Raw genomic sequence first — 26,736 nt, forward strand, 5'->3', positions numbered from 1 at the left:
TGCCACTGGAGTAGGAAACCATGCATTTTCTAGGTCTGCATCCTCAGTTCCCCCTGCTTTCCCTATGGCACAGGCTGGGAACAAGAGAGGACATTGCTCTCTCCAAAAACACCCACTCCTGCCTGAGGAGCTGTGTCAGATGAGGTGCTAGGAGAAGCCTTTCCCAAGGTTGCTTCATGCTGGGTTATCAGCCAAGCTGCCTCACAAATGAGTGCAGCTCGTGGTGCTGCTGGTTTGGCAGTGTGCAGGCAGTGTTACACAGGGGGATGTGCTCTCTCTGGCACTGACAGGGATCATATGTGTGATCCTCCCCTCTTGAGGAGCTCCTGTGGTCAGCAGTGGTGGAGCTGGAGAGAGGCAGTTGATCCATCTGACCACTTCTCCTTGGCTCTGGGACAATGAATCATTGAATTTTATTGTTTAATAATTTAGTTGTGGTAGCACCAGAGGACCAGGACCAGGATAGAAAGCAGTGTACAAAAAAAGAGAATTTCATTCTATAAATTGATGACCTGAGCCCCCAAGAGCTGTCACATACCCACTGCAGAAATAAGCACTGTGAAATGACAGGGACACCTAAACCAGCTGGAGACCAAGAAAAACACTCGTGGGATGAGGTGGAAGAGGGTGGGAGTTTGTCTGAAAAAAGAAACAGAGGCACACACATGATGCATCACATGGGCTGGGCACTTTTGTTCATCTCAAGGGCAAGTTTTGGACAGCCAAGGAAAAGAATTAGCAAGTAAAGCCCATGGCTCCTTGTGGGACACACTGACATGGGGTTGTGGTGCCTGCCCCTGGGACATGCAAATTGGGGCATTTTGTGCCATCATTAATGACAGGCACTTCTGTAAACTTACTTCTGGCTGTTAGAAAACAGGGTGGACTATTCTGAAAGGCACTTCTAATTGGAAATGTTCAGTTTGCTGCCATGAGATGTCAGGTTTGTGTGACAGGCACATCCAAGGGATGGGCTTTGGGTTTAGTGCTTGGATCCCATCATGTTTGTAAACAGGATTGATTTTCCTGTCGTGTCTGATGCAGTGATATTTCTGCCCTGGATGGTGGTCAGTGCTGCCTAACTAAAGGAAAAAAGCACACTCTGTCTCCATTCTATGCATACACTACTAGTTTGATTTGGTTTCTCAGCTCTAAAGAGGGAACTGAAGTTTTGGGAGTAATTTTAACATTTGCTATTTTTTCCTGGTTTATCCAGCACTCTAGATAGGGAATGACATTAACTGTGAAAGTCAGTGCAGAGCTACACAACCCAAATGGGTAAAACCAAGGGACATCTTCCTTGGTGCCAGCATCATGCAGGTGCTCAGGGAAAGCAGCTCAGAGGGTGGTGTCTGCTGGCCAGGGGCAGCAAAGGAGGTTCCAGGAAACAGGGAAATGCAGTCATCAGACGTGTCCCCATCCATCCTGTGCTGCTCTCCCCTTAACAGCCTCTCTCTCTTTCAGCTTGCCTTCCAGGGTTTTACAAGCTCTCCCTCCGTCTCCCTCTCTGTTCTCCATGCCCTGAGCACAGCTTCACACATGAGGAAGCCTCCACCTTCTGTTTGTGCCAGACAAATTACTCCAGGTCTCCTTCAGACCCGCCATCTGCCTCCTGCACACGTACGTCTCTGTCTGCCCAGGCACTCTGTCTGTCTGCCCAGGCACTCTGTCTGTCCTGCAGTGCCCAGGGCTGTGCCTGCCTGCTCTGCGTGCTCACCTCAGTCTGTGCTGGGGTGATGCTGCACTGGGGAGGGGATGGAGGGGCTGCCTGCAACCCAGACTGGTGAGGCAGATGTGCAGTCAGGCTCGCAGACTCCCTGATAAACTGGGGCACAGTCACTATAATTCACAGGTTTTAATTAAATGGCCTCTAGTTAATTGGACTGGACTCCAGCTGCTCTGGTGATGGATGCTGTCCAGCTGCCAGCACAGGGATGAGGAACCCTCTGTCTCTGCTGAGCGTGGCTGGGCAGTGTCTGACTGGGAGTGGGCTCCTGGGGCCAGTGCTGCTCAGGGAGGTGCTGGCTCCAGCCAGGTGCTCCTCATGCACACTGTGGGCTGTGGCTGGTGGTGCACACACATCCCTGCAGCTGGGATCCTCTGTCCCACATCCCACCAATGCCTCCGTGTCCCCTCGTGCCACCCCTGGCTCTGGCTGTCCAGGACTGTCCCCTTGTGCCACCCCTGGCTGTGGCTGTCCAGGACTGTCCCCTCATGCCACCCTTGGCTGTGGCTGTCCAGGACTATCCCCTCGTGCCACCCCTGGCTCTGGCTGTCCAGGACTGTCCCCTCATGCCACCCTTGGCTGTGGCTGTCCAGGACTGTCCCCTTGTGCTACCCCTGGCTGTGGCTGTCCAGGACTGTCCCCTCGTGCCACCCCTGGCTCTGGCTGTCCAGGACTGTCCCCTCATGCCACCCCTGGCTGTGGCTGTCCAGGACTGTCCCCTCATGCCACCCTTGGCTGTGGCTGTCCAGGACTGTCCCCTTGTGCTACCCCTGGCTGTGGCTGTCTAGGACTGTCCCCTCGTGCCACCCTTGGCTGTGGCTGTCCAGGACTGTCCCCTTGTGCCACCCCTGGCTGTGGCTGTCCAGGACTGTCCCCTCATGCCACCCCTGGCTCTGGCTGTCCAGGACTGTCCCCTCATGCCACCCCTGGCTCTGGCTGTCCAGGACCATGCCCCTGTGCTCTACCCCTGCTCTGCTGCTCCCAGAGAGGACCTTTAGGTTTGTGATGTGTTACTCTTCGAGCCAGGTCTTATGAGCTCTCAGTGAAACCCATCACACCTGAGATAGCTCAGCTACCCTCAACAGCATAAAATTAGCAGGATGGCTTCTGAGGTAGTGTTGGAAACAGAAAAAAAGGTTTAATAAAGGCAAAACAACAAAGCTCTTGCAGAGAAAAACCGAGCCGGGGGCAAGAGGTTCTTGCTTCTGCTAAAACAGCCCGCAAAAGTGATTATCTCCTTTCTTCTTTTCCTTTTCTAGTGAATTAACTAAGTCCAACTGGACAGCCCCAGGTCTGAGGTGAAGTCCCCAAGGTCCAAACTGCGAGAGAAACTTGTGGGCTTTTTTCCCATTTTTAAGCAAAGAATAATTTAGTCACTCCGCCAACAGGGACCGCATCCCTCCGCGTTTCTCCCACCACCTTTGCACTGACACCCTTTTCCTTGCAGGCCCCCCCTCTGCCCCCAGGAACCTGGTGTACAGCCTGCGCCAGTCCTCCCTGCTGCTGCAGTGGAGCGCCCCGGCCGACGCGGGCGGCCGCAGCGACCTCACCTACAGCCTGTGGTGTGCCCGGTGCCCGGCGGTGCCAGCGGGGCACTGCCAGCAGTGCGGCAGCAGCGTGGGCTTCGTGCCACAGCAGACAGGGCTGGTGGAGCCCACGGCCACCCTGCTGAACCTGCTGCCCCACGTCACCTACACCATCCGTGTGCTGGCGCAGAACGGAGTCTCGGCCGTCAGCCCGCTGGGCGGCCAGCAGTACGCCGAGGTCAACGTGTCCACTGGGCAAGCAGGTGGGTGACACACACGGGGACAGCTCGCTGGTTTGCTCTGGCATGTGGTGTCTGACACTTCTCTGGGAGGCAAGGTGTTGTTGGGGAAGATGAAGTAGGAAAGCCTTATAAATAGGATTGCCTGGCAAAAGGTTTTGAGAATATGGAAATTGTAAGTGAGATGGAAATGAAAGCAGCTCTGAGATCCCTCAGTTACTGAACACCTGGAAAACAATGGCATGGCCAGCTGAAGGGAATCCCCTTGTGATCAAACAACACCCTCTGCTTGCAGGCAGCTCCAAGGGGCAGAGCAGACCCTGCTGGCTTGGCAGAAGGGCCCAAAGAGGAGTTTTTAGGGTTTAAAATGGAACACAGAGTGGTAATGTAATGATTCTTATGGGCTGTATGTAAATGCTGTAGGATTTGTATCTTGTACTGGATTGGTCAGTGAGAATTAGAATATTCAGCACAGAAGGTTTATTGTATTGTAACGGGAACCTTACATGCTCTTATCCTCTCATCCTCTCTCTCTCTCATCCTCTTTACCACTCTTGCCTTCTCTCTCTTTCCCCCTCTCCTCTCTCAGCCCTCTCTGAGCTGTGTTTGGCAGCTCCCAGCAGGGCCCTGCACCCAGGCCCTTTGCAATAAACCCCAAATTTCAAGCCCTGGCTTCAGAGATCTCTGGTCTCTGTCCATCCCCACCATCCTACCCCCGACACTGCTACACAAGGAGTGAGCATGGTGACAGCCTGGGCTGTGAAGGGACAAGTCTGCTCTGTGATCTGGCTGCAGTTTGAATTTATAAATCATAAACCCCCCTTTGATGAAGCAGCATTTCCAGCCCATTCATCAAAAAACCCTCCTTAAAACAGATAATTCAAATGTTGGCTATCCTTCAGAAACAAAAGAAATTGATTTCCTCTCTTTATCCCGTGCTGCTCTGTGACACAATTCTTACTGGAACTGTCCCCTTCCATTTGCAGTTTGGCATTTCTGTTCCCTCAGGTAGGGGGAAGTGAGTGCCCATGCCTGGGACAGGTCCCTGGCCAGAGGGGTTGGCTCAGGAGTCCCTCCTCAGCTGCTGTCTGTGCCAAAGGACAGTCAGGTCCCTCCTGTGCTGTTGGCTATGCTGAAGGACAGTCAGCTCTGGCTTGTCGTGTCCTTGTCCATTCCTCTGCAGTTACATTATTAATTTGCATGAAAACCCTTTCCCAAGCCACAGTTAATGGAGACAGATGATCCTCAGGTACCTCTTGGCAGGAAGTGGCCAACAATTTCATCTGAAGAGATTAAACTTTGATCTTGCTAGAAATAATTTCCCCACCACTTGATCAAATGCTTTTCTGTGCACCTTGCTGCTTTCCCTTCCCTCACACCATAATCCCTGTGGCTCCATGGGGGATGCTGTGCTGCAGACTGCTCCTCAGCAGAGGTGTCACTCCTCATTAGGATCTTTGCTGTTCAAGGATGGATTTAGCTCTGGGAAGGTCTTCTGCCTCCTGAGCTCGGGCCAGGGGCACAGAGAGCAGGCTGGGGTGTGGTGAGCTTAGAGAGGTCTGATGAGAAGCCTTTCCTCCAGCCTGGTGCAGGCACAGGGACCTGGAGCTCCCACCTTGCCTGGGCCCCCAGGTCTGAGCTGGCACAAGCTCAGGTGTGGGCAATGAGTGCCCTGCTCTCTTAGGGAGCAAAGCAGCAAGGCAGTGATGCCAGCCATGCCTTGGCTGCTCAGAACAGCTCAGAACAGCTTTTCCCCTGGGGAAGGGGGAAATCTCAGCCCCTTGCTCGATAGCATGTACTCCTGAGGGAACTGAAATGCACGTCAGGAATGTGGATAATTAATCCTGTAATCTGCTCAAAATCAATGTCTCTTGTTGAGCTGTCAAGTCTCCAGATACAGATGGTGGCTGGGAATTACCCAAGCAGCTGAGGCTCAGGAGTTTCTTGGAACACTGACAGCTTTTATTGCTGAGGGTGCCAGGCTGGGGCTGCCCTGCCCTGCCCTGGTTCCTCTTGCCTTTGCACCGTTGGCAAGGGGTGACAGTGATGGTTAACCCATTCCTATCAGCAGAGAAGGTGGTGTCCTGATTTGTCTGTCAGACCCCACTGCAAGGAGGGGACCCTGTGTGGGCAGGACACGGAGCCACAGCTGGCAGGGACAGCGTGGGGAGCTGCTCCTCAGAGCACAGGGGTGCTGACTCTGCAGCCCCTTGTCACTAGAGCCCACCACAGCAGTGCTGGATGGGGCCAGAGGAGGAAGGAGACTCCAGGGGTGCCTGGGCAGTGCTGCCTTCAATGCTGGCTGTCATGCTGTGGTCTCAGAAGTCGTTTGCAGCAGCAGGGGAGCTCTGTCTGCTGATAAGGTTCAGAGGAAAAATTAAACAAGAAACAAGACCTTATTTAGCTGTCAGATCTTGCTCCTCTAATCCAGCTCTTTGCTGTCCTTCCCCTCCAGCAGTCACCAGAGGGAATTGTCCACTGTTCCTTGTAATTGCAGCCAAAAGAAGAGATGCAATTTAGTCTGCAGGTGACAAAATTAATACTGTGTTTTTTCTAATCTGTCCCCAGCATGGGACTAAATAAAAGTGTTTGAGGAGTGAGGGGAACTGTTTGCCTGCAGGAGTGGATCTGCATTAGCCATGTAAATGTGCACTCCAGGCCACTGTCATTTGTATTCCCGGCAGGAATACAAGGCTCCTGCCTTAAAGAGCTTTTAAATCTGCTGCTGATTAATAATGCAACCAGTGCCAGAATGCATCCTCCTTCCTGAGGCTGGAGAAGGGGGTTGAGCTGGATTTGGTCCCCCAAAGTAGATTTGCCTGTGTATGCCCAGGGCTGACTCAGTCACCGTGGGGCTGCAGGATGAGCCAGCTCTGGGGCAAAAGTCTGAGCTCCTGGGGCCTTTGCCCTGAAAGGGCTGCCTGCTGCCTGGTGAGGTGGCTCCTCTGCTTTGGAATGGAGATATCTGAGGCATGATCCCTGTTGGGATGTTAGTAACTGGTGAGGGAGGGGAGAGGTGGCTCTCTCTGGCACGAGCTGGGGTGTTTGGTGCCCAAGTGCAGCTGTTGGATGCAGCGAGTTGTTCTGCGGAAGGACACGGTGCCACGTGTAGTTTTATGCCTGTTCTGCTGTAGTTTTATGCCTGTTCTGCTGTAGTTTTATGCCTGTTCTGCTGCTACCCTGGTTAATCAACAGGAGAAAACTCACGTGGAGTGGAATGGAGTTTATAAAATCAGGCAGAGTGGTGAATAATTTAATGTTTGCTTTTTCGAATAGAGGCAATGATAGGAGAGCTTAAAATATTGATGGGAAACACATTTTTTTTCACAGTGTGAAATGCTTTATAGACTGTGTGATGTTCTTTAATGTTTTTTAAACATGTTTGAGGCTGGCACCTACTTTTCTGTCATGTACCATGGGCTCTGCTCTAAAGCACATGTGTGAGTGAGGAGGATTTTTCCTGATGACTTTGTTAGCACTCAGGTCTCTCCAGTCCATTTCCAGGATTCAGAGACACAGGAGAGCAGCTGGGTGATATTTTATTGATGGGGATCATACAATACAGTAAGGAGCACTTAGCTTATCTCACAGGAGCAGGACCCAAGGCAAGTGTTGGGGGATTATGTTGGATTATGTCCCACACCCTGGGGTGGGTCACAGCAGAGGGAGCTGTGTGTGGGCCATGGGAGCTGCACAGGAGCCCCTTTGACCCCTCTCACAGGGAGCCAAAGTGACTTGGAATCAAGGAGCAAATCACCATGAATAAAACATCATGAGGGCTTTTTATTTCAGCAAAGATTAATGAGCTAAGTAATAAATACAAAATTTCACAGATACTTAAGTTTACTTTCTAGGGACTTGCTCCTCTCCACGGGAGTCTTGGTGGGACAAAGGTGGGTCCAGCAAATGTCCTGATTTGATGGGAAGTAGGACAAGCTGGAAACAGTCAATGTCCCTGTGCAGCTTTAGCTGTGCCTGAGGGCTGTGAGCTGCTGCCTGCATAGGCTGGCGACTTGTTTGGAGCCAAACCCGCTTAAAATGGGAATATTGGCAAATGCATCTTGCAGTGGATGAGCTAAATGGCTGCATGCATGTTGGGGAGGGAGTTTGTGCTGACCAGAAATACACAGGCAGCTCCTGAGGCACAGCCTGCTCTCAGAGCAGGGGTCAAACTCCCAGCAGTCCAGGGTAGATCTGGTGTGAGGTGGTTCAGGAAGCCTTGGTGTGTCCCACCAGCCCTCCTGATCAAAGATTGTGTTTTACCTTTCCCAGACATCCTCAGCAGGGGTTCAGAGCCCAGGACATGAGCCCATCCTCAGACCCCTCAGCAGCACTAAGGGTGGAGGGTGCTGTTGGGATTTTGGCCAGTTTTCCACTGGAGTGTTGCAGGCTGCCCATGGATTACAGAGCTGTTGTGTTTTACCACTACCTTCTCCCACTGGATGGCCACCAGCTCATCTTGGAGCTGCTCCAGTCCTGATTCAGAGAGAGGGGACTGGTGTCTGCAGAAGCCACACACCCTGCAGCTGTTTAAGTGAAAGGTTTTACTGGAGCAGCCCCTCAGTCAGTGCCCTTTTCCTCTCTGCATTTTCAGAGCCAACTCCTGTCACTGACATCCGCACAGACAGAGTGGAGCAGAAGAGTGTCACCCTGTCCTGGCAGGAGCCAGGCTTCCTGACTGCCAATGGCACCGAGTACGAGGTCAAGTACTTTGAGAAGGTAGGATTGGGTGTGGGAAACCTTAAAATCACAGGGTTTGGGGAAAGCTGCAGAAGGCAGGCCTCAGAGACAGCAGAACTTTGATTGGAGCTAAGCAGGAGCCATGAAATTGGTCAGCAGAAAAATTATGTAAGAAGAAAAGTAAGGACAAATAGAACATGGTCTGTGTATTAATGCTTAAGGAGTTATTTTTAAGGAGTATTATGTATTAAGGAGTCTAGAATAACTCCCTAAGGTGCAGAAAAGTGTATCTAGCAAGATATTAGGAAGTTCTAACATTATACTGGAGCTCTGTGCATTGTGTTTTAAGGCTTTCAAGCAGGTATTGTATTTGAAATAAGCAAGCATTGTTTTAACCAAAGGTACATGTGCTTACAGTGTTGGATGGAACCACTGTCAATGTGCTTTTGCTTTGTGTGATTGGTCAGAAAAGTTTTAAAGTGAGTTGTAACATTAAGTTCTTTGTCTGCTGCCTGGGATGTGAGCTGCTGGCACCTTCCCATTGTCTCAACCATGGAATGAGAGTGATGCTGGAAAATCAAACAGCTCAAGGCTGTTCCCCAGCAGTCCCATCCCGCTGGTGATTTGTACAGAGCCCCTGGCTGGCAATACTGGGCACTGCCAAGGGCTCTGCTGGTGCCCCCTGGCTCTGTGTCCTTCCCTTGCCCCTCTCAGGAGCAGGGGTGCTGTGTGTGCCCATCCATCTGTGACTCCAGCACAGTGGTTCCTGCATCCTGGAGGAGATGCTCTCTGTATTCCCAGCCTGCTCTCCAGGAGAGAGTTGGACCTTGGGGTCTGCACTGGTTTAGGACTGAGAGCCACCATCCTGTGACTGTGGGTGGCCCTTCTACATGGGAGGAGACCCAGTAAATATTTTTATAACAGTTTCTTGATTTTAAAAATTGCTGCTGTTTGACAGGTGCAGTAGGTTGGGAATTTTAGGAGAAATACCAGTGGGCAGAGCAGGGACAAGGCTCTAAATGAAAATGAATGCAGTTTATGACACAGTTCTGCAAATTACCTTATCTGCGTGTGCTCAGGCTCGTTCTGGAGCTGATGGTGTGTCAGGCACACTGTGCAGGTGACATGTCAGCATTCTGTATTTAGAAACAAGCTACCCTGAAGCTGATTCATATTAATGTGATTTGCAGCATCTGATAGATTTGAGAGGAGGGATCTGTGGAGGAGGGCAAATGCTGGAGCCCAAGACAATAATTCCTGTGCAAATGGGCTGCAGCAACATGATTCTTGGGGTATGAAATGAGGAACCTTCCTCCTTGAGCAGAGAATTTAAATTCAGTTTAGCAGTTATTCACTGAAATGAGGCTCTTGATGCTGACATGGATATCAACTTAGTTCCTAATCTTTGCTTTTAAAGCTTTTGTTTTTACTGTGAAGATTCAAAGGGGGAAACATATCAAAAGGAAACACATTTGGTAGTGATGTGAGCAGTGCTGCAAGTGGCTGCTGCTCATGCCCATGCCAGACTGTGGGGCTGGGACACTGCCTGTGCTGAACAATGGGGCTGGGACAGTGCCTGTGCCAGACTGTGAGGCTGGGACACTCCCCATGTTGAACTGTGGGGCTGTGGGACACAGCCTGTGCTGGACCCTGGGGTGGGGACACTGCCTGTGCCCATGGCAGCCTGTGGGGCTGGGGTGCCCTCGGGGCTCCACCTGCCATTCACCAATCCTCACAGATTTGCCTCAGTACTGGAGCAGCTGCAGCAGGGGAGCAGGGAAGGGCTGGCTGGTGGCACAGCTGAGCCTGGCATGGGGAAGTTGCTATGAAGGGTGGCACAGCTGCTCCCCACCACCCCATCTTCTGCCTTCATGTGCTCATAGCACCATCCACCTCCATCTGCCATTTCCTGTGACCTTCCCATGTAATTTCTGTTGATGAGACATGCAGTGAATGTATTGTTTCTTTGGACAGGCTGTCCTGACGGGACCCAGAGCTGAGGACACAGCTGTGCCGTGCTGGCTCTGTGTCACAGCTGTCAGTCCAGCTCCATCTCAGGTATCTCATCATTTCACAGGATCAGAGAGATCAAAGTTACTCAACTGTGAAAACCACATCAACGGCCGTGACAGTCAATAACCTGAAGCCTGGTACCCTCTACATTTTCCAAATCCGAGCATCTTCCTCTGCAGACTACAACCCTGGCATTGAAGTGGAGACACTGGCAGAGTGTAAGTGCAGCAGGGCTCTGAGCTGAGCTCTGGGGAGGCTGTGCCTGCAGCTGCTCCTGGTTTCATGGAGCAGCACTTGTTCCTCTGGTTCTGCTGCTCCAGGTCTAAGGGTCACTGCTGACCAGGAATCTGCTTCTCCTTGCATTTTCCCATTAGATGTTGATGAGGTTGGTCCTGCCTGTCCTGGGGGAGCCTGTCCTGTCTCTTCTCAGTGAAGAGTCAATGAAGGCAGTTGCTCTCTGGCTCCTTTCTCATGAGGAGGCTGGGAAAGGCTCTGCTCTTTGGCTGAGATTGCCCAAAACCACGCTTAGCTCATGACTGCTCCCTGCTGCTGTCCTGGCTCAGGAGGCACTTGGCTTCCTACTCTTGGCTGGTTCAGGGCAGCCAGCAACAGTGTTATCTGCTGAGATTTCTCCTTTTAAATTCCCATTCATAACTGTGGTCCAAAAGCCTCTTATTTCACCAGGAGAGGGCTGGAGGGATGTTGGGCTTCAGCACAATCCCCCTCGCTGGCTGGAAGAGCAAGGCTGAGCTGGCTGGCTCAGAACAGCTCCCACAGATTGTGTTTAACAGGGCTTTAAATTGCCTTCATTTGCCACACAGAAGACATTTCAGAATTAATTGAAGCCAATAAAAATTTTATAGAGAATGTAGCTATTTAATACTGCTGTTTGCAAAAGCAGGAGGAAAAGGGATTAATGTGATGAAAGAAAACTATTTGTAAGGCCATAAATTTTGATATGTTCCTCTGATCAACAGGATTCTTCCTCAGCTCTGATTACCAGCACCAGGAGCTGGTGCAGGAGTGCTGGGCTGCTCTGTGTGTGCTGCCTGCAGCACTGCCCAGCCTGCTGCACTGATCCCACCAGCCTGGGCTCTAAAAGCTGAACCAGAGCACGAATTGTTGTGAGGATGGTGAAAAGCAGCCAAACTCCCACAGCTCTTCTGGCCATGGGAGCACTGACCAAGGCAGGTGCTCTCCTCAAACCTGGCTGATGAGTGGCTCTGCTTCCCTCCTGCAGTGACAGTGGCCTCCAGTGAGCAGAGCCCCATCCTCATCATCGCCGTGGTGGCCATCGTGGGGCTGACAGTGCTGCTGTCCCTGGTGGTCGGTGTGATGGTCTGGAGGAGGTGAGCAGGGCCAGGTGTGGTCCAGGGGGGTTTGACCTGGGGTGAGGAGCTACTGCCCAGGTGCTGCTGTGCTCTCAGAGTCTCTGTGGTCAGCATGACCCCGAGGTGTGTTAGAGAGTCTCTTTTCCCAGCCTGGCAGCTGAAGAAGGAGTCAGGATTCGTTAGTTCTGCTTTTCAAGGTTGTTTATTTTTCCTTATCTATTCCATTCTGTCTCTGACCTGCTGAGATCTGTCTGGCAGGTCAGATTGTGGCACAGTCCCTGCCCTTGGGGTGGTGTTGGCTTTTTATACTAAGAACTACCTGTACTTTATTTACGATAATTTTCCAATCCCTATCACCTGTGTTAGACAGTCTGTCTCTAAACCAATCCAGAAGTGCCACCATCACAGCAGAAGATGGAGGACAAGAAGAAGCAGGAGGAAGGACAGGACATGCCCAAATCCCTCCATCTTGCCTCCTGAACCTCCAAAATTCTACTTTTTCCCCCTGTGACAAATTCACTATCATTCTATTCAAACTCTTGTGGCTTGTAACTCTTCACACAGAGTTGGGAATTGTTTCCATGGGCTAAAATCAAAGGCACAGGTGTCTTTGACTCTGTGCCAAGGTCTCAGAGCTCCCTTGCCAGGGTCTTGAGTCAGAGGAATGTCCTGGGTTCTGACACTGTGCATCTTCATTCTCTTTGCAGGCAGTGTGGGTACAGCAAAGCCAGCCAGGATGGGGATGAGGAGCTGTACTTCCACTGTAAGTGGCACCCAGCTGTCACAGCCAGTGTGACTGTGGGGATCCCTGATTCATCATTGTTAATAACCCACCAAAGCAGCCCTGAGCCCTCCCTTCTCAGGTGCTGTCACCCTGTGCTATCCCAGAGCAGGGGCCAGCTCAGCAAGGCTCTCTGAGGACTGTGGGCTTGTCAGCTCCATGTGCCAGTGTCTGTCCTTGCTGCGTGGGGGTCACTGTGTGCCAGAGGAAATGGGGTGTATAAATTCCATGGGCTGTATAAATTGTTGTCAGCTTCCATGGGCTGTATAAATTGTTGTCAGCTTCTCAGGAACACGAGCAAACAGCCTTGTTTTCTGGGGCTACTCTGGATTATTGAGCAGCAATAATTTTACAGACAGCAGTTGTCAAAGGGAATTCAGATGTTGGGACTGATGAGTTTATTTGATTCCAAGCCCATGGAGTGCACACATGCTTTTCTGTTCCCCAAAGAAGTAGAAGAGCCTGCCTTGACCATTTCTCTTGGCTCTGGAGGGTGGGAGCTTCACTGGAGCAAAGGGGCTGCTCTCCTTTACCCAGGGGTTGTGGCAATGGAGCACAGCAGTTGGATTCACTTAGTCCTAAAAAATAATAAATCTTAGAAACCTTAGAAATGAGTCTTTTGCTGTGCTTATAGAAGGGTGGCACATTGGTTCTGCCCACAGACCAGGAGATGGATGAGCTGGGATGGTGTCTCCCAGGATGGGTGGGTGGAAGTTCTGCTGAACCCCTCTCACCTGCCCTTTCTGCCTTTCCTGCAGTTAAAATACCAACCAGGAGGACTTACATTGACCCCAGCACCTGCGAGGACCCCATGCAGGCTGTGCACCTCTTTGCCAAGGAACTGGACAATGCCAGCATCAAAATTGAGAGGATTATCAGGACAGGCAAGTTCCCTGGGGTGGTGGCTGTGCTGGTGTGCTCCCCTTCCACTGGGCCATGGCATTGCTCCAGTCCTGGGGGTCCCCAGCTGCAGCAGAGGATGGCAGTGGGGCTGCTGAGGGTTTTATCCAGAAGCTTTGTTCCTCATTCCTGGTGTTTTCCTGAGGCACTGAGCACAGCCAGGCAAACACCACACAGACCAGAAAGCATCAGCAATTATCTGCATCTGGGCAGTTTGACAGCAGCATGAAAACTATTTATAACTACGTGAACCTAATGATTTATCGATTTTCATCAACTTCACTGCCTAAAACTTAAAAGCAAATTAAAATCCCCTGACTGGACCCTAGAGCCTTAATGGCTGCTGTGTGCCAGAATGTGGGAAACGTGATCATTCTTTGTCATTTGTTTTCCTAAAGATAAATTCAGCTGGAGCAGCAGCAGAGGTGGAGGAAGGGAGGAGGGAGGGCTTTGCCTGCAGCTGAAGGACAGTGTTGAAGGGGAGAGAGCACTGAAGAGGGGATGAGGTTGCCTCTGAACTGCAGTGTGGAGCAGCTCAGAGGAGCCCCATGTAGCTTTCATGAGCAAACTGGTGTTTGAAAAATCAAGGAAGAAATTAGTAAGGAAGACATTTAAATCTAAGGAATTTGGGAGTGTGTTTGTCTCGCTGCTGACCTAACAATAACCTGATTTCCAAATCAATAAAGCTGCTCATAGCTACATGCTTTTTGCTGTCAAGCCAATATTGGTTTTTTATCTTGGGAATTCTGTGGCTCCTGTTGTGGAGTGCATGGCTGTGCAGTGGGATGTTCTTCCTTAAGGATTGCAGGAACCCTCCCTCACAGCCCTGCTGTGTCCAGCTCTCTAGGAAGCAGACCAGGAGGCAGAACCAGCCAGGCCCAGAGCATTCCCTTGATGACAGGGGTTACACCTCCTCTCATGGGCTAAAACACAACATGCACTGGAGCAGAGCGTGGAGAGAGCAGCTGAGAGGCTCTGGAGGTGCCTGGGGGTCAGCAGCCTCCATGGGGTGTATAAATTATTGTCAGCTTCTCACGAACACGAGCAAACAGCCTTGTTTTCTAGGGCTACTCTGGATTATTGAGCAGCAATAATTTTACAGACAACAGTTGTAAGACTATTGGAATTTACCAGTACAGCTGGATGGGACAGGCCTGAGCTTGTCTGGCCCTTGGTGCTGAACCAAACAGCAGCACTGTGGTGTTTCACCCCACAGACACTTTTGGCCATGGCTGTGTGGTGTTTCACCCCACAGACACTTTTGGCCATGGCTGTGTGGTGTTTCACCCCACAGACACTTTTGGCCATGGCTGTGTGGTGTTTGACCCCACAGACACTTTTGGCCATGGCTGTGTGGTGTTTCACCCCACAGACACTTTTGGCCATGGCTGGGTGTGTGGTGTTTCACCCAGAGACACTTTTGGCCATGGCTGTGTGGTGTTTCACCCCAGGGACACTTTTGGCCATGGCTGTGTGGTGTTTCACCCCACAGACACTTTTGGCCATGGGTGTGTGGTGTTTCACCCCACAGACACTTTTGGCCATGGCTGTGTGGTGTTTCACCCCACAGACACTTTTGGCCATGGCTGTGTGGTGTTTCACCCCACAGACACTTTTGGCCATGGCTGGGTGGTGTTTCACCCCACAGACACTTTTGGCCATGGCTGGGTGGTGTTTCACCCCACAGACACTTTGGGCTGGCTGGGTGCTGCAGCTGGGCACGTGGGGACAAGTCCAGGCGTGCAGGAGCTCTGGTGGCTGCAGGATGGAGCTTCCCCCCACCACAGGGGCTGCTCCTCGGGTTTCCCTCTGCCAGAGAAGCTTTAGGGCCATGGGGAAGGAAAGGAGTCGGTTCTGATGGAGGGTTTGGATCCAGAGCTTTGTTCTGGCCCACAGCCTCTGAACCCAGCCCCAGCTCCAGCAGAACTCCTGACCCCGTGGGTGCTGCTCCTTTTAACCCCGGGGAGAGGGCAGGGAAGGGGTAGGGAGCCACCAGCCAGGTACAGGAGGGGAGGTCTCAAGGGACAAAGGACACCTGGATGGCCCAGTGCCCCCGGGGGTAGAGGGCATCCTTTGAATCTGCCAATCACTCGAGCCCTTCTGGAATGCCAGGACTGACAGACAGTGCTGGGAGGGGAAAGGAGAGGGGACTGACACACCTGGGGGGGAATCTTCAGGGGAGGGACCCGAGGTTCTGAGGTAAACCCTGGAATCACAATGCAACATAAGACAGAATTCAGATGTCAGGACTGATGAGTTGATTCCTGGCACAAGCCCATGGAGCGCACACATACAGAGGAGCAGCACAGTGCTCAGGATAGCCTGGTGTGAGTCCTGCCAGCGATGTGCTTAACCCATTTCTCTGCTGTGCAGGAGAGTTTGGGGAGGTGTGCCGGGGGTGCCTGAAGCTGCCCAGCAAGCGCGAGCTGCCCGTGGCCATCCGCACGCTGCGGGCCGGCTGCTCCGAGAAGCAGCAGCGCTCCTTCCTGGCCCAGGCCTGCACCATGGGCCAGTTTGACCACTCCAACGTCATCCGCCTGGAGGGGGTCATCACCAGAGGTATGTTTATTGGAATATTGCCAAAACAGCTGAACAGGACGTGCCTGGGCTTGTCTGGCCCTGCTGCTGAACCAAACAGCAGCACTGTGGTGTTTCACCCCACAGACACTTTGGCCATGGGTGTGTGGTGTTTCACCCCAGAGACACTTTTGGCCATGGCTGTGGGGTGTTTCACCCCACAGACACTTTTGGCCATGGTTGTGTGGTGTTTCACCCCACAGACACTTTTGGCCATGGTTGTGTGGTGTTTCACCCCACAGACACTTTTGGCCATGGCTGTGTGGTGTTTCACCCCACAGACACTTTTGGCCATGGCTGTGTGGTGTTTCACCCCACAGACACTTTTGGCCATGGCTGTGTGGTGTTTCACCCCACAGACACTTTTGGCCATGGCTGTGTGGTGTTTCACCCCACAGACACTTTTGGCCATGGCTGTGTGGTGTTTCACCCCACAGACACTTTTGGCCATGGCTGTGTGGTGTTTCACCCCACAGACACTTTTGGCCATGGCTGTGTGGTGTTTCACCCCACAGACACTTTTGGCCATGGCTGTGTGGTGTTTCACCCCACAGACACTTTTGGCCATGGCTGTGTGGTGTTTCACCCCACAGACACTTTTGGCCATGGCTGGGTGGTGTTTCACCCCACAGACACTTTGGGCTGGCTGGGTGCTGCAGCTGGGCACGTGGGGACAAGTCCAGGCATGCAGGAGCTCTGGTGGCTGCAGGATGGAGCTTCCCCCCATCACAGGGGCTGCTCCTCGGGTTTCCCTCTGCCAGAGAAGCTTTAGGGCCATGGGGAAGGAAAGGAGTCAGTTCTGATGGAGGGTTTGGATCAGAGCTTTGTTCTGGCCCACAGCCTCTGAACCCAGCCCCAGCTCCAGCAGAACTCCTGACCCCGTGGGTGCTGCTCCTTTTAACCCCGGGGAGAGGGCAGGGAAGGGGTAGGGAGCCACCAGCCAGGTACAGGAGGGGAGGTCTCAAGGGACAAAGGACACCTGGATGGCCCAGTGCCCCCGGGGGTAGAGGGCATCCTTTGAACCTGCCAATCACTCGAGCCCTTCTGGAATGCCAGGACTGACAGACAGTGCTGGGAGGGAAAAGGAGAGGGGACTGACACACCTGGGGGGGAATCTTCAGGGGAGGGACCCGAGGTTCTGAGGTAAATCCTGAAATCACAGTGCAACATACATTGTATTTATTGTTTCTTGGAGTTGGCTTCTTTCGTATTCTTGGACATTCTCTTTAAAATGCCCTCTTGGACTGCAGGAATAGCACATGTTTCCTGGAATTTGTTGGTTTTCAAGTGCTTTTTTAAATGTTGTTATTATTTCTGCTAAGTTTTTTGTTTGCATTTTTATGGCTTTTTTTTTTTTTTTTTTGCTGCTTTAGGGTGTTTTCTTGAGCTGTTGTGATGGCATTCTCTAGCACTTCTGCTTGCATGGCTGCTGCATGTTCAGGGGTACCCTGTATCTACTAGCTGTGTTAGGGTGGGCTCAGGGTTTTGTCATTTGTTTTCCTAAAGATAAATTCAGCTGGAGCAGCAGCAGAGGTGGAGGAAGGGAGGAGGCAGGGCTTTGCCTGCAGCTGGAGGCAATCTACATAATATTTTGTTGCAGGTTGGATTTGCATTAGATATTGCAAGCTGTTTTAATAATTCCTACAGTACGTGGGTCCCAGGAGGCTCCCATGCAGGAGTGTGTGGTATTTGCTGGGTCCCCAGGATGAAGGGGGAATTGATGAATCTGACTCCATGTTCTTAGAAGGCTAATTTACTATTATATTATTATATTATTATATTATTATATTATATTATATTATATTATATTATATTATATTATATTATATTATATTATATTATATTATATTATAGAATGCTATATAAAACTCTACTAAAAAATAGAGAGAGGATACAGACAGAAGGCTTAACAAGAATGATAATGAGAAACTCGTGACTGACTCCTCAGAGGCTGACACAGCTGGTTGTGATTGGTCATTAAGTAAAAAACAATTCTCATGAAACCAATCAAACAATGCCCAGTTGGATAAACAATCTCCAGACCACATTCCAAAGCAGCAAAACACAGGAGAAGCAATCAGAAAATTATTGTTTGCATTTCTCTCTGAGGCTTCTCAGCTTCCCAGGAGAAGAATCCTGGGCAAAGAGGATTTTTCAGAAAACATGACAGTGACAGGAATGGGCTTAAGCTGCTGCCTTGGAGAGGTAAGCTGGTGCTAGAGGTGGAGCTGGCTGCCTGGAGAGCAGCTGTTCCCACATGCATCAGCTGGGTTTGCCTTCTGGTGACTAATAAAAAGCTTCCAGCTAGATTAATAAGTGCAGGTAGTGGGACTGGCTTAGCAGCCAAGCACGTGTGCTCTCAATAGAAGTCAATTGAAGTGAGATTCTGTCAGTAAAACAGATGAGACTGACTGCTGCAGCTCTCTCCCATGAGTGTGTGTGCAGAACCAGGCTATGGATGAGACAGTTAAATGGATATTTGTGTAAATCCAAAGAAACCAGAGCATGTGAGCTGATTCTAACCCTAAAAACTAGGGGTTTTATTAGGACAGGAAGTATTCTGGCTGAGCTGGTTGCTTTTGCTTTCACTGGGCTGTGCTGTCCTTTTTTGATTCAGAGTCCTGATGAAAGGAGCTTCTGATCCTGGAATCCATTCCCAGCTGAGAATGTCAGGGAAGCCTTGGCCCTAGTGCTCATTATAACCTGGCTGAGATAATGTCCTTATCTCCCCCAAAAGCCAGGCAGTGCAGGGGTTGGCACCTGGATTTGTAACCCCTGCAGGGTCTGAGTGATGGCAGCCCTGACACCGTGCTGTTGGTCTGTCTGTGCAGGGAGCACCATGATGATAGTGATGGAGTACATGGGGAATGGCCTGCTGGACTCCTTCCTCAGGGTGAGTACTGGGGTGTCTGCCCAGCTTGGACTCTCCTGGCCATGATCCCATGGCTGCCCTTTGGCTTTTCCTCCTCTGCTTTCACAGAAACACGAGGGGCAGCTGACGGGCACGCAGCTCATCTGCATGCTGCAGGGCATTGCCTCTGGCATGGCCTACCTGGCAGAGATGGGCTATGTGCACAAGAGCCTCGCTGCTCACAAGGTCCTCGTCAGCAGCAGCCTGGCATGCAAGATCACAGGGTTCAGACAGCCACAGGAAGACAAGATGGAAACCATCTTCTCCACCATGGTGAGCTGTATTTCCTCATTCTGTTGTCAACGCTTTTCCTAGGCTCCCATCTCCTTCTTCAGGTATGAGCAGGGATTCTGCACCTTGGACTTCTTTCTCAGGTAGAAATCCAGTGTGTTTGGTCAGGGACCTTCATAGCACCACACCTCCTCCAGCCACAACCCCTCTGCACAAATCAGGGCAGAGGGACTTGTGTTTGTCCAGCTGTGAGGTGGTTTTCCTTAAATATCAGTGTACAAAATGCCATCAGCTCTTCCTGGGGACCTCCTCCTCCCCCATTAATATTTCAGGATTCACACTCCAGTGTAGCATACAGTTGCAGTGACATTTTAAACAAATTGAGGAAAAAGTTTTCTCTTAGTACTAAATATGCTCATGGCACGCGGGTTTGCTCGGTGTCCAGCCTGTGATGCCAGGCAGGGCACGATGAACAGTGAATGGCTACCTGGGAATTGCCAGCATTGGCCACATCCTGCTGGGCCAGTAAATCATTCCTGCCCTTCTGCCTGTGCAGCGTGGCAAGAGCCTGGTGCTGTGGTCAGCCCCTGAGGCCGTGCAGTATCAGCACTTCAGTCCTGCCAGCGACGTGTGGAGCTTCGGGATCGTCATGTGGGAAGTGATGTCCTACGGGGAGAGACCCTACTGGGACATGTCCCACCAGGACGTGAGTGCCCTCAGCTGCACGGTGCATGGTGCTGCAGCCATTGCTGCAGGAGTGGCTGGGAGGCTTGCCCCAGGGGTTTGCCCCAGGGTTTGCTTCTGGTTTGCACACCTGACCCCAGCCCCTCGTGTCCTGCAGGTGATGAAGGCTGTGGAGGATGGGTTCCGCCTGCCTGCCCCGGCCAACTGCCAGCCTCCCCTGCACCAGCTGATGCTCAACTGCTGGCAGAAGGACCGCAGCCAGAGGCCCAAGTTCTCGCAGATCCACAATGCCTTGAGCAAGCTGGTGCAGAGCCTGGAGCCCCCAGAGTGCCCCAGCTCCACGTGCCCCAGGTGACCACACGTGCCCGTCCCCCCCGACCCTCTGTGCCCCACTCCTTCTTCACCACCCTCTGTGCTGGCAGGTCCCATGGCACGTCCATCCCCCTCTCCAAGAGAACCTTCTCAGCCTTCCCCTCGTTCAGCTCCGTGGGTGAGTGGCTGGAAGCCATAGAAATGGGCAGATACAAGGACAACTTCACTGCTGCAGGCTACTGCTACCTGGAGTCGGTGGCCAGGATGACAGCCCAGTAAGTGACCCCTTCTCCTGGCTGTAACCTCGTGTGTGGGTGCAGTGAGAGCAAAGTTCCTGCCCCTGCCAGAGAGCAGAGCCACATGCAGAGTGATTTACTGACAGCCTGTGGTGCTGCAGCACAGGGTGGTGGGCTCAGAACTGTCCCACACTGGCGTGCTGCAGGCTCCTGTTAGCCCAGAATGCCTGGTCAGGGTCAGTGCTGCTTTGGCTGGGGCTAAAGCTTGGGGATTTGTTACTTGTGCATGTGTGGAATGGGTGCTGCCTGGCCTGGAAGCAGTCAGTGTTGGGGTACACGGTGACCACGGTGATGTGAAATGCACATCAAGAATGTGGATACATAATCCTGTAATCTGTTCAAAATCAATGTCTCTTGTTGAGCTGTCAAGTCTCCAGATGCAGATGGTGGCTGGGAATTACCCAAGCAGCTGAGGCTCAGGAGTTTCTTGGAACACTGACAGCTTTTATTGCTGAGGGTGCCAGGCTGGGGCTGCCCTGCCCTGGTTCCTCTTGCCTTTGCACCGTTGGCAAGGGTGCAATGATTCCCAAATGGGAATCAAGTTAGTTCATCTCCAGATGCTTTTATATTCATTAGCCACACCTTAAGTACTGTAAATACACCCTTGAGAAGTGTGTATGGTGAACCCAGAGATGGTTAACCCATGCCTATCAGCAAAGAAGGGGAGAAGGTGGGGAGAAGGTTGTGTCCTGGGGGAGTGGCTGCAAGCTGAGTTTGTCTCTAAGGGTTGTGTGTGCTGGCTGATGTGGGGCTCATTTTGCAGAGACATCCTGAGCCTGGGCATCACTCTGGCAGAGCACCAGAAGACCATCCTGAGTGGGATCCAGAGCCTGCGGGCCCAGGTGATCCGGATGCACGGCCGGGGTGTGCAGGTGTGAGCCCATGTCTGCAGAGCAGCCCCTGCTCCTGGGGAGGAGAGACCTGCTGGCCCCAGCCAGCCCCACCTCTGAAACCTGGGGGTCTCAGGTGGGCTGTGGGAACTGCTGGCTGCTGCCAAACACTTGGTGAGAGAGCAGAGCTTCTGTCCCCTGGGGCAGCCCAGCGTTCCTGGGGAGGTGCCTGGGGGGACGTGGCTCTCCCCAGCACTGTCTGTAAGATGAGTCAAACTGTACTGATGCCATTTCATGTGGTAGTTGAGTTCACAGGGTGGGATGGACGTTTTTGCACTGTCTTAATCCAGAGCCAACACTTCTGTATCTCGTATCCTGCTGGTGAATCCATGGGGACTTTTATACAGCCTGACAGATCACAGCAACCCCACAAGGAGTTTTTATTGCTTTTATATTAGAGAGCAGCTCTCACCCAATGCCCAACTCATGGAAGGTGACTTCCCCATCTGTGCTGAAGGAAACTCTTTCCCAGTTGCATCCCTTCTGCTCCATGAGCTACTTCACTGAGTTTTGACACCTCAGCTGGTGAACAAAACCAAATATTCTCCAGTAAAGCACAGAGGAAATGGTGCTGGCTGCATCCATGCAATCCACACTTTGTTTTGTGAGCACTGTGCTGCCTGCTTGGCACGCTGGCAGCTCCCAGAGCTGCAGCCTGATCCCTGAGAAGACATAAATAGCATCTTAATAATACAACTTTCCTTGAAGTTAGTTAATTAAATGGGTATTTGCAGCTCTGTATGGAGTTTTGTAAGGCTTTATTGTGATCTGTGTCTCAAGTGAATTATTAATGCTGAAAGGCAAAGATTTACATAGGGGATGAAGGCTGTGGGAGGTGCTCAGAGTCTGGTTGGAAATCTGCTCCAGTCAGACCCTGCTGTTGGCTGCTGTGAGAGGCTGAGGATGGGAATGAGGATTGAGTGAAGGGCCCCTTGGGGCTGGCAGGGTGACCACTCTGCCCAGGAGAGTGCTGCCTATGCTCTGGGGACTTTATTGCTCACTGGGGAAAACAAGATCTCTCCTTCCTGCCCCCTCTGCAGTTCAAACCATGCTCCCTCCCAGATTCTTGGTCAGTGTTTTTAACAGAAATAATTTCTCCAAGCCTGGCCCATTCCAGTCAGGTTGGTCACTTGCCATCCTGCTGTTTCCAGCCTGAAGAGCAATAGCAGTGACCCAAGCCCTGCATTTAGTGACATGCCTGATCCCAAGGATCAAGTGCAATTTGTGTGCTCTCTGGGTTTACATTTTATCTCTAGGGAATGTATATGACAGCTCTCTAGGTTGAACTAGCTTGATTCTGGACCTTCTCTGCCCTCTCCCTGCTGGGATGCAGGAGCCATGCTGGGAAGTTGCTACTGGAGGAGCTGGCTCCAGGCTGATTCAAGGAGATCTGGAGACATCTAGGGCTTGGTGGTGAGGTGACAGTGTGCCTCAGTTTGGAAAACAAACTTGGCCATGAGCAGGCAGCACCATGTTCCCTCAAGTCCCCCAGAACAGACCCTGGCCCCAGAATAAGGAATGTGACAAGGGGCCAGCTCTGGGTGTCACTAAAATCTGCTTTTCTGTCCCTCTGGATGCTGCCCAGCTGGAAAGGGATGAACCTCAGCAGAGTCATCTGTGGCCATGGCTGTGTCCCTGGGCTGCAGTGGCCGTGGTGGTGGCTCCTGTAGTAGCTGTGGCTGTGGGGAGGGGTCCCACAGGAGCTGAGCTCTGGGATGGGCTCTGACCCAGCAGAAACAGGAGGCATCATCTTCCCTGCTCTCTCCTACAAGGAAGGAAAGGAAAGCCTCCCATGGAAGCAGCCTCCTAGCCCAGGTTTTGCAAGAATAAACACTTTTAATTGAGCTCCTCACCAACACGAGAGAACAAAATTTGTAGATTAAGCTATAGATTGTTGTTATGATATTAAAATTAACTTGCATCCTCTCAGCTTCTCTCCTTGGGGAAGTAGTATAATTAAATTAATCAGCAAGGCTGTTTTGCAGCTGCAAGGGCAGACCCTGATCTCTTCCCATCCAGCCTCTGGCAAGTCATGAGGCTCTTGCCTTCTCCATGGGCTGGGAGAGCCCAGTCCTGTTGGAGCAGCATCTGCAACACTCCCCTCACTAGAAACCAAATGGGAATCAAGGTGGTTCATCTCCAGATGCTTTTATAGTCATTAGCCACATCTTAAGTACTGTAAATACACACTTGAGAAGTCAATATATATTTTTATAAGCTTGAGACAAATGTAATATAATATTATAAAGGACTCTGTGTGCATCTCATGTTTGAACTATAGTCAGACATCTCCAGGGAATCTCAGTTGGTTTGGAATATTTATTAATAATGATAATAAGAATAGTTATTATAAATGCTAATAAAAATCTATTGACATTTTTTAATATTTTGTATTTATTGAACCATGGTTGAAGCTGGCAATAAAGAGAAATCTAAATACCTGAGTAAAACCAACCAGTAATCCTGCCCTGGTTTGTCTGTGTGAGTAATTTCAATATTCTGGGGGGAAAAGGCCACTTTATCAAAGGTGGCATGTGGGAAGTAAGGGACAGTTTTAGTAGCATCAAGGTGGGAAGTGGTGCCTTGTTTTGTTAAAAGACATCTGTGCTAAGGTGGGCTGACATCTGTAGAGGGGCTGGAGGGCTGGTTTCTTGCTAGTGACATTTTGTGGGGAGGAAAAAGCACCTCCTTTGCTTTGCTGGTGCATGTTGTGGTGTCAGAAAGGTGTGTGGGCTGGCCTGGGGGCCAGGTGCTGTTCAGGCAGGTGGGAATCCCTGCCACCACCCCTCAACATTCATTGCATGGTGCTGGTGAAAGCAGCTGCCAGAGCACCCAGCTGGCACCACCAGCAGGGTTGGGTTTGGGGAGAGCAAGGCAGGAGCCAGGGCTGCTCCTCTTGCCCCTCACTGCCCCACAGCAGCCCAGACATGAAATCCATCACCTTTCCTCTCAGACATGAAATCCATCACCTTCCCTCTCAGACATGAAATCCATCACCTTCCCCTTCTCCTGTGGGCTCTCACTGCAGAGAGCCTGCCAGAGCCAGGGTGCAGGGCTCAGGTGAGCCTGGCCTTGCTGTCCCCTGTCCCGGGCAGTGCCCTGGGAAGGTTAAAAAGATCCTGGCTCTGGAGGAAGAGCAAGGTTTGAATGTGAATAATGGCTAATTCTCAGGAAGAGCAGGTGCCATTTGTCATGGTAATCAGCGATCTGTCAGTTCAAGTGAGCTGCTTTCCCCCTGCTGCTCACCTCCCACGTGTGCCTGGAGAGCCCTGCCCAGGCTGGGACACGGCCAGACCCCGCAGCCCCTCCTGCCCCACCAAGGATGGGTTCCCAGTGCCACCCTGAGCTGTCCCCAGTGCCACCCTGGGCTGTCCCCAGTGCCACCCTGGGCTGTCCCCAGCGCCCTGCACCACCCACCTCAGCCGGCACTAGGTGGGTGCCCCTGTACTGGCATGGTGAGACAGATGTGGGGCTTGTGGCTCAGCTGAGGCACAGCTGGATGACCCTGGAGCAGGGCTGGGTGACCCTGGCACAGTGCTGGGTGACATTGGCAGAGGGCTGGGTCACACTGAAGCAGCGGTGGGTGACACTGGAGCAGGGCAAGGTGACACTGGAGCAGTGCTGGGTGACATTGGCAGAGGGTTGGGTGACACTGGCACAGGGCTGGGTGACATTGGCAGAGGACAGGGTGACATTGGACAGGATTGGGTGACACTGGCACAGGGCTGGGTGACCCTGGAGCAGTGCTGGGTGACACTGGCACAGGGTTGGGTGACACTGGCACAGGGCTGGGAGGATTGGGTGACACTGGCACAGGGCTGGGTGACACTGGCACAGGGCTGGGAGGATTGGGTGACACTAGCACAGGGCTGGGTGACACTGGAGCAGTGCTGGGTGACACTGGAGCAGTGCTGGGAGGATTGGGTGACACTGGCACGGGGCTGGGTGACAGTGGCACAGCCAGCAGCCCCCACCAAGCCACCATGGGTGCCCTCAGCTGCCTCTGCCCCTGTGGTTTGCCCCTCAGAGCAGGGCCACAGCAGCAAGAGCAGCCTGGGAGGCACAGGAGCCATTGAATGACACAGTTATAAACAACTTCAGCCTTTTTACCTTCCTGGGCTGACAGGCACCTTCAGCAGCAGACAAAGAGCAGCTGTTATCACTCAGCACAGCGGCTCCTCCTGGGCAGCTGCCACCCCTGAAGGGGCACAGACAAAAGCAGAGGAGCTGTGCTCTGCCAGCAGTGCAGGTGTGTCCCAGAGCCACTGTCACAGCATGGCCATGGATGCAGCAGCAGTGGGGCAGCAGCCAGTGCTGCCAGACCTGGCTCACAAAGCCTGTGGCTGCAGGGCCAGGGACTCCTGGAGTCCTGAGCAGGACGTGGTGGGGCTGTCCCCTCAGGCAGCCCTAGGGGTGGCACTCAGCCCTGGGGGTTTATGCTGTTAAATATTTTTAATTCTATTAAACACTAGAGGGCAAAAATATTTAAAGGGCAATGAAGAAGATTTTTGTGAGATTTAGGTGTTCCTGGGTGATGGCAATTTTGTGTTGGATAAATGGCTGTTTGTGACTGTAAATACAGCCTGCCAGGGTAATGAAATGTGCATCAGGAATGCTGTACACCCCTGGGGAAAAACAGGCACCTCAAAAATGATGAGAGTTTCCCTGAGCTGGTTAAAATCATTGTTGGAAGTGTTGTCCCTCCTGAGGAGAGCTGGGTGGGTCTGTGAGGCACACACTGTCTCACAGCAATGCTCAAATCCCTGCCTTGCCTCAGGGGAAAAAGGATGTGTTAGGTATCACATCACACTGCATCAAAATGAGAAGTGGCACAATGAATCCAACTCCCCAAAATAAAACTTTCTTCCAGAAATAAGCTTGTCACTGTCAATTTAAACTCTTGCCAAAGGAGCGTGATTTGAGACAGGTTCCTCTTGCCAGTGATTTACAGTGGTGGGTGTGTTTAATCACTATTTCTGATAGCAAGAGTCTAAAAGGAGGTGTTTCTATTCAAAGGTCCAACATGAAACCCAGATCCTAAATGCAGCTCTGATGCAGCACAGCTGGGAGGAGAGAGCACAAAGCACTGAAGGAGCCTTTCCTGCACTTCCACTTCCCCAACACCACGGTGGTGACACAGGGGGACTCTGGGCAGGACCACTGCCCACCCAGCCAGAGCACTGGCCCCTGCACCTCACCACCCTGAGGGGTTTTAAGGGGTTATTTAGAGACAAAATCTTAGAAAACTCTGCAGGGAGGGAAGGGATCCTGTCAGATTAGCAAACTGTGAGTGCCAGCCTGGGGAAGGGCCTTTGTCTGGAGAAAGCCCTGATGTGCCATGCATGGCACTAATCCCAGTGGCTCCATGTTGGGGAAGATGAAACAGGAAAGCCTTATAAATATGATTGCCTGACAAAAGGTTTTAAGAATATGGAAACTATGAGTGAGATTGAAATGAAAGCAGCTCTGAGATCCCTCAGTTACTGAACACCTGGAAAACAATGGCATGGCCAGCTGAAGGGAATCCCCTTGTGATCAAACAACACCCTCTGCTTGCAGGCAGCTCCAAGGGGCAGAGCAGACCCTGCTGGCTTGGCAGGAGGGCCCAAAAAGGAGTTTTTAGGGTTTAAAATGGAACA

The 26,736-nt window shown here is 51.8% G+C and overlaps 1 protein-coding gene across 5 annotated transcripts in view; it reads left to right on the plus strand.

The window, feature by feature from the left end:
- EPHA10 (EPH receptor A10) overlaps nucleotides 1-23,551 on the plus strand; it is a 29,920-nt gene extending 6,369 nt beyond the window's left edge. Inside the window, exons 2-15 of one of the 5 annotated variants that reach the window (XM_059868811.1) lie at nucleotides 1,465-1,620; nucleotides 3,174-3,515; nucleotides 8,086-8,210; nucleotides 10,249-10,423; nucleotides 11,425-11,533; nucleotides 12,223-12,282; nucleotides 13,071-13,180; nucleotides 15,570-15,755; nucleotides 18,605-18,666; nucleotides 18,754-18,957; nucleotides 19,472-19,621; nucleotides 19,757-19,950; nucleotides 20,022-20,186; nucleotides 20,971-23,551. In XM_059868811.1, coding sequence (XP_059724794.1) covers nucleotides 1,465-1,620; nucleotides 3,174-3,515; nucleotides 8,086-8,210; nucleotides 10,249-10,423; nucleotides 11,425-11,533; nucleotides 12,223-12,282; nucleotides 13,071-13,180; nucleotides 15,570-15,755; nucleotides 18,605-18,666; nucleotides 18,754-18,957; nucleotides 19,472-19,621; nucleotides 19,757-19,950; nucleotides 20,022-20,186; nucleotides 20,971-21,085 — 2,153 coding nt within the window. In that variant the 3' untranslated portion in view covers nucleotides 21,086-23,551. Of the gene's footprint in view, nucleotides 1-1,464; nucleotides 1,621-3,173; nucleotides 3,516-8,085; nucleotides 8,211-10,248; nucleotides 10,424-11,424; nucleotides 11,534-12,222; nucleotides 12,283-13,054; nucleotides 13,181-15,569; nucleotides 15,756-18,604; nucleotides 18,667-18,753; nucleotides 18,958-19,471; nucleotides 19,622-19,756; nucleotides 19,951-20,021; nucleotides 20,187-20,970 lie in introns of all 5 variants that reach the window. The other 4 variants (XM_059868809.1, XM_059868812.1, XM_059868810.1 and 1 more) reach the window with 4 other exon arrangements.
- The last annotated feature ends 3,185 nt before the right edge of the window (nucleotides 23,552-26,736 follow it).

This window comes from Haemorhous mexicanus, chromosome 27 (assembly GCF_027477595.1).
Source record: "Haemorhous mexicanus isolate bHaeMex1 chromosome 27, bHaeMex1.pri, whole genome shotgun sequence".
Lineage (NCBI taxonomy): Eukaryota > Metazoa > Chordata > Aves > Passeriformes > Fringillidae > Haemorhous > Haemorhous mexicanus.